At 33.5% G+C, this 18474-nt stretch overlaps 1 protein-coding gene across 4 annotated transcripts in view; it reads right to left on the bottom strand.

Annotated features, from left to right (window-relative positions):
• VPS13A (vacuolar protein sorting 13 homolog A) overlaps window positions 1-18474 on the bottom strand; it is a 113971-nt gene that overhangs the window by 15311 nt on the left and 80186 nt on the right. For 2 of the 4 annotated variants that reach the window (XM_075526312.1, XM_075526314.1), the window contains exons 55-68: window positions 16834-16987; window positions 15804-15950; window positions 15154-15235; window positions 13763-13832; window positions 13079-13184; window positions 9857-9970; window positions 7968-8113; window positions 7766-7847; window positions 6643-6756; window positions 6094-6169; window positions 5827-5990; window positions 5425-5470; window positions 5009-5132; window positions 3849-3963 (exon numbers count right to left, since the gene is read on the bottom strand). In XM_075526312.1, coding sequence (XP_075382427.1) covers window positions 3849-3963; window positions 5009-5132; window positions 5425-5470; window positions 5827-5990; window positions 6094-6169; window positions 6643-6756; window positions 7766-7847; window positions 7968-8113; window positions 9857-9970; window positions 13079-13184; window positions 13763-13832; window positions 15154-15235; window positions 15804-15950; window positions 16834-16987 — 1540 coding nt within the window. Of the gene's footprint in view, window positions 1-1141; window positions 1663-3848; window positions 3964-5008; window positions 5133-5424; window positions 5471-5826; window positions 5991-6093; window positions 6170-6642; window positions 6757-7765; window positions 7848-7967; window positions 8114-9856; window positions 9971-13078; window positions 13185-13762; window positions 13833-15153; window positions 15236-15803; window positions 15951-16833; window positions 16988-18474 lie in introns of those variants that run through there. The other 2 variants (XM_075526315.1, XR_012778922.1) reach the window with 2 other exon arrangements.

Raw genomic sequence — 18474 nt, 5'->3', positions numbered from 1 at the left:
TTTCAGTCAGTAACAAACTGCAATACAGTCTTTCAACTACTTCTGCAAGACATCCTTTTGAGATGACAGTATTACAAAATAAGTAGCAATACATGATCTGTAGCAATTCTAAGCATCAGTAGTTTCAGCTGAAACAAGCTCTCAAGTTGAGTTTGTCCCCTCTTTTAACTGGGACATTACTAGCATATAGTCCTTGGCTGATTACCCAAGATATCAGACTGTACAGCAGCTTTTGAAGGCATAGAGCCAGAATAAGCAGTCTTATGGATTTTAATGGTTCTTCCCTCAGAATTTTGAAGACAATAGACAATGAAGGACATGACATCACCTTTGGTAAATATGCAAACATTTCAGAAGCTCTTAGTGCTTTAGAGCAATTCTAATTCTTCAGATGTTGGCAGAAGAGTTAATTCTTACTACCGTACTTATTGATAAATATCTATTGCAAGATGTCTTTAAAATACAACACAAAAATCTAAACTTAGTAACAAACCACAAAAAGAATGAGAAACTATGCAAGCATTCTAGTGAATACAGAATAAAACAATTTTTAAAGAAACAAGTAACTTGCAAAACTATATTGTAGAATTTACAATAGTGGTTCAGTGTTGTTATTTTTTTCCCATGTCTAGGTAAATAAAAAAAATAAATACTCTTGCATGTTACATATGTTTTACTACACAGAGCCTTGTACTGATATTTTCTCCAGCTGTCTGTGATTTTACATAGGGTTTAGTTCTGGGGTGGATTTTTAATTTTTTTTTTGTTGCTATGAAAACAATAAAAATATTGATTTAAGAACCAAATAAATTATGGTCACAACAACAACAAAAAAACCCCACTAAATAAACCGTTACTTCACACATCTAAGGATTCCAAAGGATACATAAATAAGTATTTTAAAATTATGGTAAAACAAATTATAAATGAAAAATTGAAGGTTTATGTTAATGTTCCTTTCAAAATATATGCATTTTACCTTTTAAATACTTTTATAGGCCATTTAGTGTTTTTACATAATCTAGTTCCAGGAAACATGAGAAACAATGTTGGAACAGAACAGATGAATCCATTTTAGATATACTTTAGACGTGTTTATTGTTAAAAAGAAAAGCAGACAAAATACTTTTGAAATATGAAATAAATAAAACAAAACAGCATTTTAACACCAATAATGACTGTACAACTCAGTAAAGTTCTACTAAACACATTTAAAAGCATTCCATGTAGCAAATTATAAGTAAAACCTGTCAAACACTTATGTAAATGCAAAAACATTAAATACACTTGATAGAAACATATCTGGAAATAAACTCTAAGTCATGGTATTACTATTTTTTCATTTTATTCAATACTATTTTCACCTAATATCCAGTTTTCTCTATAAGACTATTTTTATTATATTCTTTGCTCCTTTGCCTAGCACTCATCATTATACAGTTTATTTCCCCACATTTTTTTTGCACAGTTTTAAAAATAATAATTTAATATCAGACAACCCCAAATTCTCAATGGGAATTGTAGCAGCAACATTTAATACTTAAAGGTCAAAAGAACGTGACAAAGCCATGTGTATCTGTTACAGTCCATATTATCCTAACTGTCATCATCATCATCACTACTATTGTGAGTCTTAGTCCATTCCCTGTAGGCCTGTCTTTTCTGAAAGCATGGTAAGGGAAGAAAAAAGCAGAAGTATTAGTTTAGAAGTATTAGTTTGTCTGGCAAATTTGTTAATTAAAGCAAAAGAAAACCCCAGAAAAAAAAATTCTGAAGCGACATCCTAGTTTAGGACAACTACGAGCACACAAAATCACCTATATCCTATTTCCTTTAATTGGCATATACAATCTCTAAATCACTAAAAAGTTTTATTCCAATCTAGTCCATCAATCCATTGAAAATGCTACAACACAGTGACTGCAGTGGGGCCAGTCACCAGACCTGTATGCACATAAGTGGTACAAAAGGGGAGAATAATCTTTTTTCCCCTGTAAGAAAATACTGTGCTGTTCAAACTGCTTCATATAGGGGACATGTAATACACTGAGTCTCATGCAAAACAAAGAAATATCTCTAGAACGAGAAACATTAAGAACCAAAAACATTAGTACACTTGAGGGTAAAAGAAGATTAGGACATCAAACATACTATATCAGAAATTAATGTCTGAAAAAAAATTACGCAATTCATTATTTTCTGATTTGACTGTCTACAGGGAGAATTACAACCCTGTTTGGAGCTTTCAAAACATTTCTTCAAGAGTAGTTCTGCCTTAGAATTGTCAGTAGTGAAAACTAATATGAAACACACAATTTTTTTCAACTTTAGCTACTTTCAAATGGTGGCTGCCATCACAAAATACCACAGGCATTACACAAGGCAATGCCTTCACGCTATTATAAGTTGGATAATGGAAGGTGGTGGTATTGTACTCAACCACACAACAGAGACAGATCAGAATTACATATTACATTGCAGAATTTTTTAAAGGTTTCTCAGAAAAAAATGCAAAATGCAATCATGTACAAATTTAAGAAGCAAATGCGATGCAAAGTCATTAGAAAAGTCTGTTCATTAGAGCTGACTCTGTTGGATTGCTAGCATTTGCTTTAGTGGTACACTTTAAAACAGAAAAGGGGATGTTTTGGAATTCATTTCCTTACCAAAAAAAGGAGAAAGATTAGAAAGTAAGTGTATGTCGTTCATCAGTAGTAGCTTCTAACTATGCTCTAGTTAAGGTAATACTGCTTTATAACACTAGCTTTAAATTGGAGAGCACAGGTTAAAGCTACCTCATTAGAAGAAAGGCAGAGGCATACTATTTATTATCAAAGAACTTTCACAGTCTGCTGAACTAGATCACCAGTGAATGGTATAGCAAACATAGCTGAGATGCCCCAAACAGGACAATCCTCTTCTACCAGAAAACAAGTCACACTAATGAAATGCAGAAGAAACAGAAAACAGATTGGAACTCAACATGAAACAAACAGCTGTGGCAATTCTCAAAATAGTCTAAAAATCCTCTCCAAACGCTACTTCATTTTTATCTACTTCTCCAAAAAGATTATTTTTGTATGACTTCTCCAACATTTCCCTGGCACACTGTGAATTGTTCAATGTGTATTTTAAAACTTCTGTTTACATTCATGCAATCACTAATTACTACTTTATTTCTTATGTTTGAATATTTCTAAAATGCAGTTTTACTTCTAACAGAGAAAAAAATAGAAACTTTAAGCTACATAACAGTTGAAATTATTTCCACTTTGATATCTGAGTCAAATTTGTTTAAATGGCAGCTGAATTATTAAAGAACAACTGCTGCTAAGCATGTTCTTCATGCAAACAGTATTCCACTTCAAAACTGTTTACATTCTTTCAATGGCTGTAGTATAACATAAATACAGCTATTTTAAGTGTGTTTAAAATGCTGTTTTGCATAAAACAGAGATTAAAATGTCACTGTTTAAAATGAGTATTATAAAATTACTGAAAAAAGTATCTTTGTGTTTATCACCCCTGTTTATCAAAAATAAAAATTAAAGATATAAACCTTTTTAATGACACATATAAACCTTTTTCTTCTTTCAAAATGCTCTGTATCTTCCACAAACCTCTACAGATATACTGGTATAAATTATGGTATCTTTCTCAAAAGTTGTATCACAGAAACTAAATCGCCAAAGTGGTCATAGGCCTAAGAAATTAAATTGAGCTTCTTGACTACCGAGTTACTAGGTAAGGGGTAGCAGGGAATTTAAAAACAGGGAGATTCTGTAAAATACTTATTTCAATGTATGATGAATTAAAATCTATGTCAAATTATCTTTCATTTTCTTCACCTGTAACATTTGACTTCCAGTTCCATCTCTTAACCTGTACGGTCTAATAACTCCATCTTCACCAAAGAAGCGAGGTGGACGCAGGCTTATCACATCTTCTGATGAATCTGCAACTCTGACAATAAAGCAGCAAATTTAAGGTATGTATCAATATCTACTCAGCTATAATATTTTGCAAAGGCTCTAAATTATTTTAAATACAAATTAAATTCACGTCCTAGTACAACAACTGTTCTTGTCTATATACGTACTTTTGCATATGAATAGACACCAACTAGATATTCTACAAAACACTAATAGATTTTACTCAGAAATCTATTTCAGAGAATGATTAGTAGAAAATTAGATGGCACAGGGCAGCACATGCCTGCAATACTTAATAAGTGTCTAAGTATTGTACTTCAAAACTTCAAAATTAAGACATCTGTGCCATACAAAACTTTTGCTCTAGTATTTTTCTTTTAAGTTCTTTAGCAGAGAAATGCAAGTGGAAAAACAAAAGAGACTGGCAATCTTATGGCAGCAAAAGTGGTCCAGCTCACTAAGAACAACAGGGTCATTAAACAGCTATATTCAGATGAAGTTACTAAATGCCCCCTCAAAACACTTTCTCCTACTTCTTTACACATTGCAGTGTGAGATAATCTACAGCAACTGGTTTATTAAAGTGAGACTATCACAGCATTCAATACGCAGTCCTAACACAGTTCTCAGTCTGAACAACCAGGACAGATCCTGGCATGACTTGGTAGTTTTGGAACTCATCTCATATAGTAGTAATAACATAAAAAGTAACTTTTGATGCAGCTGATAAGTCCTTTGTTCTTGTGTATTTGGGGTAAAAGGAAAAAAATCAGCAATTGAAGGAAGTCTGATCGCTGAGGCTTTTAAACTAGTTTCTTTAGTAATGCTAGAAATACCTGAGATTTGATGTTGTGTTTTTTAAATGCTATCAACTATGTACTTTTTAAAAAGAGACACCTATTTATTATATAAATAACAATATGGATAACGTTTTTTTTCTAGTTCATCTGTATTAATGACACAGTTGAGAGAGCCAGAACCATCGACGCAGACGTGATACAAAGACACAATGTACTACTGCTACTACTATTGTCTGTTTCATGCCATATGTCATTCTTCATACTTATTTTACTTACTTTTTAATCCCCTGAAATGTGCTGCTTGCCATGTCAATGATTCCTCCAGTAGGCCTAGCTACTGCTCCCACTAAGCCTTTTCCAACACCTTTGAAAAAACCAGCTGCTCCTTCTTTCTGAGCTCCTAAAAGGATTAAGTGCAGCAAATCATTATAAAACACTTTGAGTTTTTCTTGCAGTCTTAGCAAACTTAATTACCATTTAACTACAAATCTTATTTGATATGCAACTACAGTGTTCTCCACACCAGGTTCATGTAAACATTTAAACTAAGTCAGTAGTGTGTTTATAGTCAGTCCTATGTTTATAAACTAAAATCTTTATAAAAGATTTTTGTAACTCAGATTCATGTCTCATCAAATATCAAGAATTTACCATCATATGAACAGTTAATGCATCAGAAGACCTAAACTTACCTCTTATTGGTTTTGTAACTATTCCTGTTATGCCACTGACAAAACCCTACCAAAAGAAACAAAAAAAAAGACATGACAAGTATGCTTTCAGATTATATTTTTCATTTTTTACATTTGTCTTACTACTTCATTGGTGAATACCCTCAAAGTACATGTGTTGGAGTATCTAAAATTCACTACAAGTTAACAGAATTAGAGGCACCTGCTTCACAGTTCCTACCTTCTTTTCTACCCTCGTGTATTTTTCTTTAAAACTATCACTCAATTGGAGCCATATATTTGCAAAACCAGAATTAAAATAAAGAGTAACAACTCTCTGGTGACTACAGTAGCCTCTATATTTGTTACTCTTGCCTGCATAAAATCCATTAATCTTTTTATAATTTTTTTTTTTGTCCTTACAGAAACTAATCCTTTTCCACCACGAGTGATACCCTCTCTCAGACCAGTGGGCTGTTTATTCATGGCTTCTCTCCTCTTCTGCTGGTAATCCTCATCCATAGTTATCGCAGCTACTCCTTTTGCCATAGCACCAGTGATTCTCGATGCAGCACCAGCTAATCCACCTATTGGAAAATAAAACAAAGTAAAATGCCAATGCAATTTACAAATACTCACCTATATTGCTTACTATTAAGTATATACTACTGCAGCAACGCTGAAACCTACCAACAGCTCCCCCTACTAGTGCTTTAAGTCCTAGTGCCATTCCTTCTATAAATTCTTCAGGACCTTGGATGGCTCCCTAAGAGAAAAAAGGATGCATTTACATTAAGCTTCAAATAGTACACATTACATATTTTTGAATCTTACATTTTTATTGGAGCTTATATATGACAAAGAGAACAAGAGCATGAGACCAAGTGAGAAAGTGTGAAAGTGCCCATGAGAGCACCTGTGAGAGAAAGACAGACCATTTTAGAATACTAATTCATTCCCCGAAGTCTGCTTATTTTAAGGCAAATGGAAAAAAAAGCAGATTTACTTCAAAATAAGAACTGTAAGGAACAGTCTTTTGTGACTTAAGTTAAATAGACTACTCTCTCCTTTTTATCTCACTTGAGTTTTCCAGTAGCTTTTCCTGGCACTTTCACTTTAAATTTTCAATTCTAAATCTAAATTTAAAACAAAAAAGGTATTAATATATCCACATTTTCAATATAATTCATATCTATCTACTTGTGCTACATTTCATAAGAAGGCAGCAGAGATTTTTACCTGGTAAGGTTCATAGAAGAATGCTTCTACTCCTTCAGATAAGCCTCTTATGAATCCAAATGGATTACCCAAGACATCAAGGCCAAGAATAAGAACATACATCTGCTTAATAGCCTAAAATAAAAATAGTTATTAGTCAACATATTTCAGAAATTACACTAAAACAAAGGCAAACAGTGTAGTATACCCAGATTAAAAAAAAAAATGTGAAAGCAACATGAGTTCACTATAAAAAACTCACAATTATTTGGAAAAGCAGAAGTAGTTGTATTAAAAAGGATCTTACAGGGAATAAATCCTATTAAATCAGCCAAAGAAAGGTTACTTCTTACAAGCATATCACAAATAACTGACATTAATGTCCCTGAGATTTTACAAAGCAAGCACATTACCTAGATTTCTCTCATACTGCAGGCCAAAATTTGGTCTGTTTGCATACGCTGAGAAAATTTTGTTGAGTGTCACTGCAAAACGTTATAGATACACTGATATCAAGTGTCATTCAATTTTAAAAAAAGGTTGAGCATCTCCTAGGAGATTTGAAATTTTCCCTCTGGGAAAACAAAGGGTCAGAGAAAAAAAGATAATTCCTTCCCAATGAAAACCCTGTATAGGTTTTTTCTCCTTTAAAGATGGACAGAGCACTAAATTAATATGTCCAAAGAATCCCTTATTATTAATGACAGATGGATAAAAGAGGACTAATTTTTTCATGCAAAAGCGTGTCTGCTGGATTGTCTCCGCTGAATGACAGGACCTGAACAGTACACAAAGGCCAAAGAGGGATCATAATTCATATACTACTAATGTCCAAGAAAAAGCATTAATATTTTGATGCTACTTCTGCTCTATTGGAGCTGGACTGTGTTTGCTTCCACTATCCATTCCAGCAAGTTGTTTTGTTATCCATGCCACTTTTCCTCTAGTCATAATTTGGAAATGGTACTTGCCCCCATAATAGAATCCAGCTAATGACTAATTGTTTTGTATGTGTTTATGTATTTAACCTTTGTACAAATATACAAGGCTGAAAGTAATTTTATTTATTTTCATAGAACAAAAGCACACAGTAGCAGTTGCAAAATATAAATTTACTGAAATATTGAAATTTACTTATTCTAACCTGTTTTGAATAATGCCTTACAACGGCTGTTTGGAGCTGTTGTGTAGTACAGAAGTGATAGCTGAGTTCAAAGAATGCCAACCTAAAAAAAAAAAAGAAAAAGAGAAAAAGTGACTCATAATGCAGAGCAAAATAAAATCTAACATATGTAATATTGGTTTAATCTTTGGACATAATCTTTACAATTATATTTTTAACCTACTTAAAGACAACATCTTGTACGTCTGTGAGGGTGGCCCCTATACTCTTCAGCAGGAGATTCAAGGACTGAAGTGGTATCAATTCATTCTTTCTTTCTTCTTTGTTACTATCTTCTCCACCCGTACTGAGTGAAAAGCTTAAGTGTAACTAAAGGACAAAAATGAGATTGGGAAATAATACGGTTGGTTATTAGAAGTATTATATTTCTATCTTTAAAATCTCTTAGATGATTTAAAAATTGAGATAAGGCATTTCTACTCTTGACTGAAATCAGACTGACTTCATAACAGAGAACATAAATACACCACGTAGGGAAATAAAAAAACCACTGACATTTAAAGTCAAACTGAGTAACTGGAACCACCTTTAAGAAAACAAGAACTTTAAATTGCTTATTCATGTTTTCAGATAAGGTCTCCAGAACCTTCTAGCTATAATTTAGGTTATTAGCTTGTTTCCAAAACGTTTGTATAACTAATACCCTATATCAAAGCAAACTGAAAATGATAACATAGCATGGTGTCCAAGCAAGAATGAGAAACAACAGCCTGAAAACAAATAATTATTAACACAAGTTTTACACATGCTAAATAAACACTGGCATATGTATACAAGAAAAACTCCACCTGTGCAGACCTGAATTAACCGAAGTGTTTGTTTCACAGAAATTAAGGTGGCAGAAAAACAGTCAGGAAAATTGCTCAAATGGCTGTATAGTGCACAAGCATTTTCAGCAGTTTTCAAAATCAGATGAAAAGAAGTTATGCCTGTTTCCAATTTTCTGAAGATACCACGATGTACCATTCATTAATTTATGGTATAACAGAGCTTAACTATAGCTCATTTTAAAGATGCATAGTTCATCTTGCAGAATCATTGTCACTTAATTCACAGTTCTATATTGACTTCAATACTGTTAAAGACTAATCTTTTATTAGAACCTGAAGACCATTTATTCCATCCTATCTCCTCCGTGTAATTTTTGTCAAATATGACAGAATACATTAAAAAAACCCTTTTGTTTACTTTGTAACAAAGTGCTCATTTTGTTATCTTAACACGTAAAGGGCATTTTACTTTTGTCAAGTCCTGAGCAGTTTTTGTAATAAAACAACTGGAGACTTACCTATGAACATCTAAATGAAGATATGCTGAAACAGCTACTAAATATACTTGGAATGAGTTAGGCTAAGCTGTTTACAAAGCTAGCCAAGCATTTCCTGGAATTACCTGTTCTAATAGCAGACTGTTTCTAACGTCTCATCCGAGACTGTAGAGGTGAAACTCAAATCATTCTTTGATCTATTTCCCACGGGGTGGAGGGGAGATTCTCTTACTAAGAACTGTTATAGAGCCTACAAAGTACCATCACAGCTTTTAACATCATCAGCTATGCAATAATACTATTCAACAGCTGTACCTGAATGTTTATGGGAATGGGGAAATAGCCAAAACTAGACTTTACTGGAGTCAAAAACAAAACTGTTTTTCCAGTGAGTTAAGTAACAATAAAGCAAAAAACGTCATGACACAGTAATGCTGGCTGTATGTTTTTTAGAAATGACCTCATTCCCCAGTCCACAACACATGGTCTGCACACAAACTATAGCATTTTGCAAGGATCTCTTAAATAATAAAAAGAAAAAAGAATTACTGTATATGAAGAAAGTCATGGATAGGAATGAAATAATGAACTGCTTATGTAAATATTTAGAAATATGAATGTAAACCCCATATAAGTTAGCGGTAACAATGAAAGCATTTTTCTGGGACATTATTATATCTTTGATCACCTCTACATTTCTTCATTTCCAGTGCCTACTATCCTGCAGGAGACAAAAATTCTTCAGTTACAGAGCAAACACAGGCTGTACTGTGAAAAAGGTATACCTTAATTGGAGAGATATGAAAGTATTCATACAAGCTGATTTGTGACGTATCCATTGATGACACACTCATCAGTTCTTCTTGAAGAGATTCAACATCCTTTTTGAAAAGTTCTAGCTGTGAATGCATTTTCAAATAAATATTACTTTAAAATTTAGAGTATATAAAACTACCATGCATTTGTCACTGAGATGCAATACATTGACTAATACTATTTATACTCTCCCGATCTTATTTTTTTACTTAGTCAACATTTTAGAGGACTTTTAACTAGAGTTTGTTTGCTGCCTTTTTTTTGTATGAAGAGGAGACATATGTATAAAAAGACAATCCAGCATACATCTATTTACTAGTTAAAAAAAAAAAAAAAAAAAAATCTATTTTTATGAAAGTTCAAATACCAAATATTTTCAAGTAAAGTTTGGACAATTTTTACCTGGGTCAAACAAAGGGCATACCTATATATCCTTCTGAACACATAATATAGCGCATTGGTTCTTAAATACAAAATCTAGACTAAAGACTCTTTTCTGTTATGTAGAAACAAGACTTTTACATACTCCGAGAAGACCTCCATCTAGCCCTTTTCTATTTTCTCCTTCAAAAGATAAGAGTTCCTTTACAACCGTTTTTGAAAAATTGGACAAGTACAAAAAGAATTTTACGATTTTTAAATAATAACAATTCTATAGTCAGAAAAGACTTAACCAGTCAAAGAAAATGAAGTTGTAACTGAAAATAATGTGAGAGGTCCCTTCAGAACAGTAAATCCAGGTACCATCTTGCTACCTAAGCAAGCAAAACAGTCAAGGCACTAAATATTAAGTAGGGATCAAATCCTAAAATTATGCCGTGCAATTCAACTAAAAATGAAAGTGCAGAAGGCCTCCTCTAGTCTCTGGATTCAGTGATTCAGCTTACAATGCTGATCTCAAATCATTCATCTTTCCACTGGGTAGGGAAAGAGAGCATAAAATACAACAATGTATTTTTCCCACTACACAACCATGCATTGAAAATTAACATAATTCTCGATTATTGTGGTAGCTTGAAGAATTCACAGGTACACCTGAGATCAACAGATGTAACAGGCTGTATGCCCTGGCACACTGCTGGGAACCACTAGTTTAGATTACATATTACCGCATATGAAAATACAGCAACATTTCTGAAACAATTCTAAAGTAACATTATTAATGTTCATTAAATGTCTGCTTTGTTTAAGGAACCCTTCAAATTTCCTTATATTTCGTAAGTCACAATTAGACTGGTGATTCTTACTATTTATATTTTTAAAGATGTTTAATTCAGCTTATGATGTTTAACAAAACTGGACTCATCCAGCCTTTTAAAAAATTTAGTTTTGCTTCAAGAGTTTATAATGTAAGAAGACTATATAGAAATCCATGTTTAGATCTTCATTTAGAGAAACGTGCCTCTCACCACAGAGGATCCCGTTCTTTAAGTTAAAATTTTACTTAAAATTTACATTACCACCAAGAGACAAGAGTTCCTAAGTCAATAAGCAATTAATGTTTTGTAAGTCTTTCCAAAATTGTGGTGCCACTAGAGCTCTGTAAAGAACCCACAGGCTTCAAATTACAGCAACGGGAAAGAAAAATAGGATTAGGAAGAATCAAGTAGATCCTCATGCCTGATAATCCCAAACTCAAGATAACCACATAAGTGTTCTGTGAACTGGACAGTACATTTAGTTTTCCTTTATCACAGGCCAGAAAACAAGCTACAAACAACCCACCAAAATCAGAATCTTCTTTTTAAAATTAAACAACTCCAAATGCTTAAGAAGCAAAAGTAGGAAACTGAGGGTACATGTTTAATACATTATACCATGCAAGAGTAGCATATTTACTTAGATGAAAATATCTACTGAACTACAACCCACAGCAGACAATTCTTACATCAATTTATTCTGCTCTAAACTTACAAAATTCTAACAAGATTCCTATCTTGCTTGAAATGTTATTCCAGAAATTCTCTTGTTGTCCTATGCTTTCTTCTAATTTTCAATTTGTATTTACACTGGAGCAACTTTTTAATCTTTTCTCCTTATTTTAGCATAATCCCTGAGCAGTAACACTTTTTTAATCTCTGATGTGTAGATACAGGAAAATGAAAGCAGAGTAAGTTGCCTTTCCAGCATACCTTTCACTTGCCACAGAAAGACAATACCTTTTAATGCCCCATCAAAAAGGACCTTTTTGCTCTACTCACACAGGCAGATCTTTTATGCAAATATTTCTGGTTCATTTTTCAATAGAAGCATTTTTGAGATACAGACAAAACCACTACACTTCCTGCTAAATAATTTATTATCAGTTCATTGTCTATTGACATTCGAATTGCAATACTCTTAACATGAGCAGCATGCCCAACATACATCCAAACTGCATTGTGTCTATACAGCTTATCACCTTTTTTGGTTTTCTTTGGCAAATCCAAGAAACTCTGGCTCCTCTGTTGCTTTATGGTTGTATCTGAAGTTTTCATTATTATTTCCCAAGCAGACTACCTTGCACTTCATATTATTATATTTTATTTTATTTCTACTGTTCCTGTGTACAAAGTCCTCTCATTCTCCCTGTACAGTAATTCAATTCCCACCCACCGCCCTCTCCTCTCCAGTTAGTATAAACATGTCAACTACATCATCTTCCAATTTTATAATTTTGCATAAAATTACCAAAGACATTTTCACTTTCTCATCAACCTCTCCTCCATTCCTTTTACATGCTTTTGCTCTCATGGGCAGGTAAGTTTCTGTGATTTCCTGGCCAAGATTTCCCTGGATTTTTTTTTTATTTTTATTTTTTAAAATAAGCTACATTAAGGAAAAGAGTATTATTTTCACTTCCTTCCTGTCTTGGGTTCTTAATTAACTGATCCCTCAGGCATTAGCCTAAAGAGTCTACAAAAAGAGTCTACCAAAGAGTCTACAACAGCATTAGTTTCATTCTTTTCAGAAGGTTTTGAAGCTGCCTTTGCATAGCATGCAAGATGAGGATAAAGGAAAGAGTTTACTGTTTGCCTCAGGCAACAGTAACTCTTAAAAACCTCACAGCTTCATATTAGTCCCAGACAGCATAGCAATTAACCAGTGTTACGGACACAGAAGACCAAACTGTTTTTTTCTTTTTTTAAATACAAGTTGAATAATTACAAACATAAAATCTATTCATCTTTAAGCAACAAAAAGGTTTCTACCTCTTGGTCACTCGGCACATCAGTCTGTGTAAAGAATTCAACCAGTGCATACAGGAAGCCAAGATCTAATCTGAGATCCATCTCTTGAATCAGGACCTTAAAATACCTACACGTGAAACAAAAACCAATTATTAAGGTGTTTTATGAAAATGTGTAACACATAAAACTTAATCTAGGGTATTTAGGCCACTTATGTATTGCCTTCAGGTGGGGATTTTTTGGTTTGGTTTTGGGGGTTTTTTGTGGGTTATTTTGTTTGGTTGGTTTTGTTTGGGGTTTTTTTTGTTGTGGGTTTTTTTTTTTTTTTTTTTAGGGATTCACCATTACTGGTGAAAAGAAGGCTTCCCATAGTGGTGTAAGATAAACACATTTCTTGTAACCAGAATTATTTAACCAAGTAGCAGCATTTAACACTGTATATAGCACTGTTAAACACAAGAGTTTTTTCTAAATTAAAAAGGACTAAAAATCTGCATCAAAAAGACACTTAAAAATCCTTGCTTTACTCTGCAATTTTGTGGATAATAATGGGCTGAGCTTTCATCTCTCAAGTGCTCTGATCTTTCCAAGAACGAGTTGGTGTAAAATTACCTTGCATTATGTTTGCCCCACAATAATTTTAATTTTAAAGCTTGATTAAACATAATCAATAGCAAGGGAGATGGAACATGCCAAAATACTTACTTAATATGAGATATTTGTGAATGTCCTGCAGTTCTCATGACAATACTGACATCAGTAAATGGTTTTGGTGCTATGAAGTTGTAAAATAAAGAGATCAGCACAGATTTTTATATGATACACATACCTTCATGTTTTTAAAATGGAAATGTCATATATGTTCAGGATTTTCTCAATCCTGTAAAGTAGGATTACATAATGGATATGACTGGCAAACAACTAAGTCAGGGAAAAGAGCAGGAACAGAAAGCAATAGGAAGACAAGGATGAAATGGAACATGAAAATTTTATTTCACTGATCTCTGAAAATGTACCATTTTAATTTAAAAGCAAATTAATATTGATATAATCTTAGACTTATATAATTTCCCTAGTCATGGAATAAGATTTTTCCAGTGGCTGATACAAAAATATAAACTAAACAAAAAAAAAAGAATTCCACAGATTTATGCACTCTAGCTTGAAATTTATCATATTTAGAATGAACACCTGACATCTTATTAGCTTCTGTACAAAATTACAAGCAGTATTCTTTGTCTCAATCCAGAATCCCTCCTGAGATTACTCTGGTCTTCCAAGTGACTTTGCCCTGAATGAGTTAATGGAAGACTGCAGTTCATCACATAGCAAAGTGACATTGAGCTCTATGCTCTGAGCAATGGAGAAATCGGAAGGCTACATACAAAGCAGGCAAAATATAATTTGCCATCTACAGAGCTTATAAATGGTGCCTCACATAGCAATTTTGAGTTTAGACCGGCACGCATTTCTTTTCTTGTCAGTCAAGATTATTTCAGATAGGTCAGTAGGTCATCTACTGCATGCAAGCAAACAAAGAAATAAGTAACATGATTAACAATTTATTTGGGGCGCTAGGGAAAAATCAGATGACTAAAGATGAAAAGTGAATCCTCACTGTCCCGGAACTCCAAATAAAAGTAATATAGAAACCGTGCAACAGATTCACTAGCATTAAGATAAGAAACGATTTGATCTGTTCTTATTTTCAGCAGGCAACTCTTGTCTGATATAAGTCAGCATTAAGTTTTATTTGTGGTCTGAATGCAACTGCCAAAAGCCTGTTTTAAGCTTGATCCAAATGTAACTTTAACGTTATACTCTCCAAGAGCACTGAATTAGCGTGTCAAAAAGATGTGCTTAAAAGTTACGGTATTGATGGATGAAAGAAATTTTGTTTTCTTCTACTGTTTAAATGGTTTTCTGTATATCGTCTTTGTAGAGAAAACTGCTTCCCTATATGTAAGATTAGTGTTATCTGTAGTCAGTAAGCTTATACAGACTTCATCTGATAAAAGTGACATGGTTAACTTCAGTACAAGCAAGTTATCTGGTCATTTCAGAAGTACAGATTATGTTAAACTAGAACAACAAACCTGAATCCAAGGTGATGGACTTTGGAGGTTTAATAGGATAGAACACAAAGGGAAATATGGCTCCAGGAATCTGGTTTTGTATCTAATGGGGGTAAGGACAGGACAAGGCGCAGCATGTTAGCTTTTCAATAGTGAAATATTTTAAAATCAGGACAAACACAAGAATTATGAACATTACCTGTAGCATTCCACCAATTCAAAAGCAGAAAAAAAAGCCAGTATTGTGGTTCAAAATATCTCTATTTTCAAAATGAAATCATCCAATCCAAATAGTCTAGAAAAGCTTCTCTAAGATGGTGGTAATAAATGGCCCACAGAATTTTTGCAAAGGATTTGTTTTTAAAAACTTAAATATATGCAAGACAACAAATTGCACCTATTTTTTTCTTGGTTGTAAAGAAAAGCCACAAGAAAAAGCATGGAAGATGAATGGTAAATGTTTCTCCTGAACAGTCATAGTTGTCTTGGTTTTTTTTTTCCAGAAGCATTTAAGTAGTATTTCCAAAGACTGAGAAGCATTGATGTAAAAGCCAATGAGTACAATGAAATTTAAAATATGACAAATCCAAACAATTCTAAAAATAAATCCAAGTTTCCATAAAAGTTGCTTTTTCTTAATAAATAACTCACTGGTTTTTGACACGACTCACCTGTATCCTGTAAATTTGAATTCTGAAAGACTTCTGATGTGCAGATGAACTGTATTCTACTTTTAAAGCTGGCAGATAATTCCTTCTGATAGGAATCTCATTTGGTTGTTGAATTTTCATGTTCATTCCATTAGGAGTTAAACATACCTATTGTATTATTAAAGAAAATTTGGTATGCTCTGTGTTTCAAAAGACTGCTTTTTATAATATACTTCAAAATTTACTCTGTTCATTAACATTGTAAAAATAGCTTAGCAGTAAAAGTTTTGCAGCTTTTAAGTCCAATGTCATAACTTTATGTAAAACAATCAAATTTTGTAATAAATTTCTATAAAACTACAAAACACTGCATTATTTGGGGTATTACTAGTGTTTAATACATGGCTTTCTAGGGGAAGGTTAGAGTAATATAACATAACGGCCTATGGTGCAGATAAAAATTGGCTCATTTACCTATACCGTGTTCATTTACCTACAACACGATTCTAATGAGTATCTAGAACATATCTACAGACAAGGACAGCAGCATTTGGAGCATAATGTGGTCCTACACTCCAGAATAATTTCTGGATGAGTTTTTCATATGTATGTGGTTGAATGACATAGTTGAATTATCCCACAATAAGGCACTTGAAAAATACAAGATTTTGTGCCAAAAAACAAACAAACAAACCCACCCAAAACTAACACCCTGCCCACCTCCCCAGTATAACAAATGAACCAAATGCGAAGCTTCTTTACTCTAGCTTTATGCATATTTAGCCCCATGACCTGCAAAAATGTTACATTTCAATTTCAAAGTTAGAGGCTAACAACAAAAAGTCTATAGCAAGCTTTCAAATGTTTATGGATTTTTTTTTTCCAGAAGATTTTTTTTCTAGACTAAGATAAAGAAGGGTTTTCAAATGGATTAGGTAAACCAATCATCTCAATTTTCAGTGGAAGTTTCTTCAAAGATAGCAAAATTGATATATTATCTTTTTCCTGTGTATACATGTAAACAGTAGAATTAGAGAATTATCAGTATTACCAAAACATTTGATTCCAACTCAATAATCTTATTTTCTGAAGGAGTTAGCTCACTGTAATCTTTGAATTCTTGTTCTAATTTATCAGTCTGCTTAACACTCATTGGTCTCCATCTTGACTTCTTCTTGGGTTTTGTCTCCCAAACCACATCAGAACTTTGAAAACAAAACAAGGACCAAGAGAAAAGCATTAGCTATTTTAAAACAAGTTTTAGGTACTGTAGTATGGCTTTTAATAGGTTATAACTATGGAATGAAAAACCACATCATAAAGCACTACTGTAGTAAATAAAAGTGACCCAAATCACCCACTGCTCTCTTGGTACTAAGTGAAAGCCAGTCTCTCCAATATAATACAAAAAAGAAAAGTTAACAACAAGTCTGTATAACTCCCCACTTTGATGAAGATGGGTATGTAAGGATACCTAATCAGGAAGCTCAGTTTCAACAGTACTGCCATCCATTATTCTACAATCTCAATGTAGTTTTCTGCATATACTCCTGCATGTGTTTTTGCATAGCTGAATTTACTAGAAATTGAGCACTTCTTCAAATCAAGACAAAATGCCTCCTGAACTGCCTCTTATTTTTGATAGCTAGTTTCTTCACTCTTTCTGTCTAAACCAATAGATGGTGATTTTGGTTTATATGTTTCCTCTACAGATTTTTTGGTGGGGGTTTTTGCTTTTGTTTCTTTTGTTGTTGTTGTTGTTTTAAATGCTATCCCAAAATCAAGTCTTTTCTTTTGTCTCTTACTTTTATTATTAATAAAACAACAAAATAATTAATCATCCTTAAAGGGCACCAGACTCTTTTCTGCTTAATTCCACTGCTTCTGGGAGCAGCTCTCTTGTCTGATTTCACCTTACAGTCAAACTGAAGGCACACCACAGGGCACGAACCAACACTATCAGACAGGTGGAGGGTATTTCTTCTTTCCACAAGTTACCCTATAGCCCACAAATACATAGCTTTGCAGACCCAGCGCCCTAATCCAATCCCTTTTAGCTACATCTGTGTCTGTGGCCAGATACATCAATGACAGAACCACCAAAAAAAACCGGTGAGCTAAAGGGCAAACAACAGCTACAAAATAGAGGACTACCTTGACATTGCTGGGAGTTTTTCCTTTTTTTCCCCTCTTTTTTTTTTTCTTTTTTTTTTTTTTCCCCTCCTAAATGTGCTGTGATCCCAGAACTGGCATGGTGAAACCTGCATCAAGTTAGATACAAACTGCCTTTTTGTTCTTTTTATAACAAGACATTCACAAATGGGAACATTCTGAAAAATAGGGTTTTCTTCACCATACCCAAGGAATAATCTCTTATCCTCAGAAAGAGCTTTCAGGAGTTTGACATCCACTCAGGGTTTAACAGGAAAACAACACCAACTATAAGCACTGCTGACTACTGACTATGGATGACTGCTTCCAAAAAAACACTGATTCAGTGAAATCTCAACACTACTTTGAATCTAGGCAATTAGCTGCCACTTTTAATGGACTGTTTCCACTGTCTAGATAGTTATCAGTGCTCAGTTTTTCAGGTGAGGGCAAGGATTGGGATTTTCTTTGTGAATGATAGATGTGAATACGTGAAGTCATGTACGTCAAGTTTTTGCTTGTTTGTTTTGCAGTGAGGTGC

The sequence above is a fragment of the Mycteria americana genome, chromosome Z, assembly GCF_035582795.1.
Source record: "Mycteria americana isolate JAX WOST 10 ecotype Jacksonville Zoo and Gardens chromosome Z, USCA_MyAme_1.0, whole genome shotgun sequence".
Lineage (NCBI taxonomy): Eukaryota > Metazoa > Chordata > Aves > Ciconiiformes > Ciconiidae > Mycteria > Mycteria americana.
This window is presented reverse-complemented; position numbering and strand designations above follow the sequence as displayed.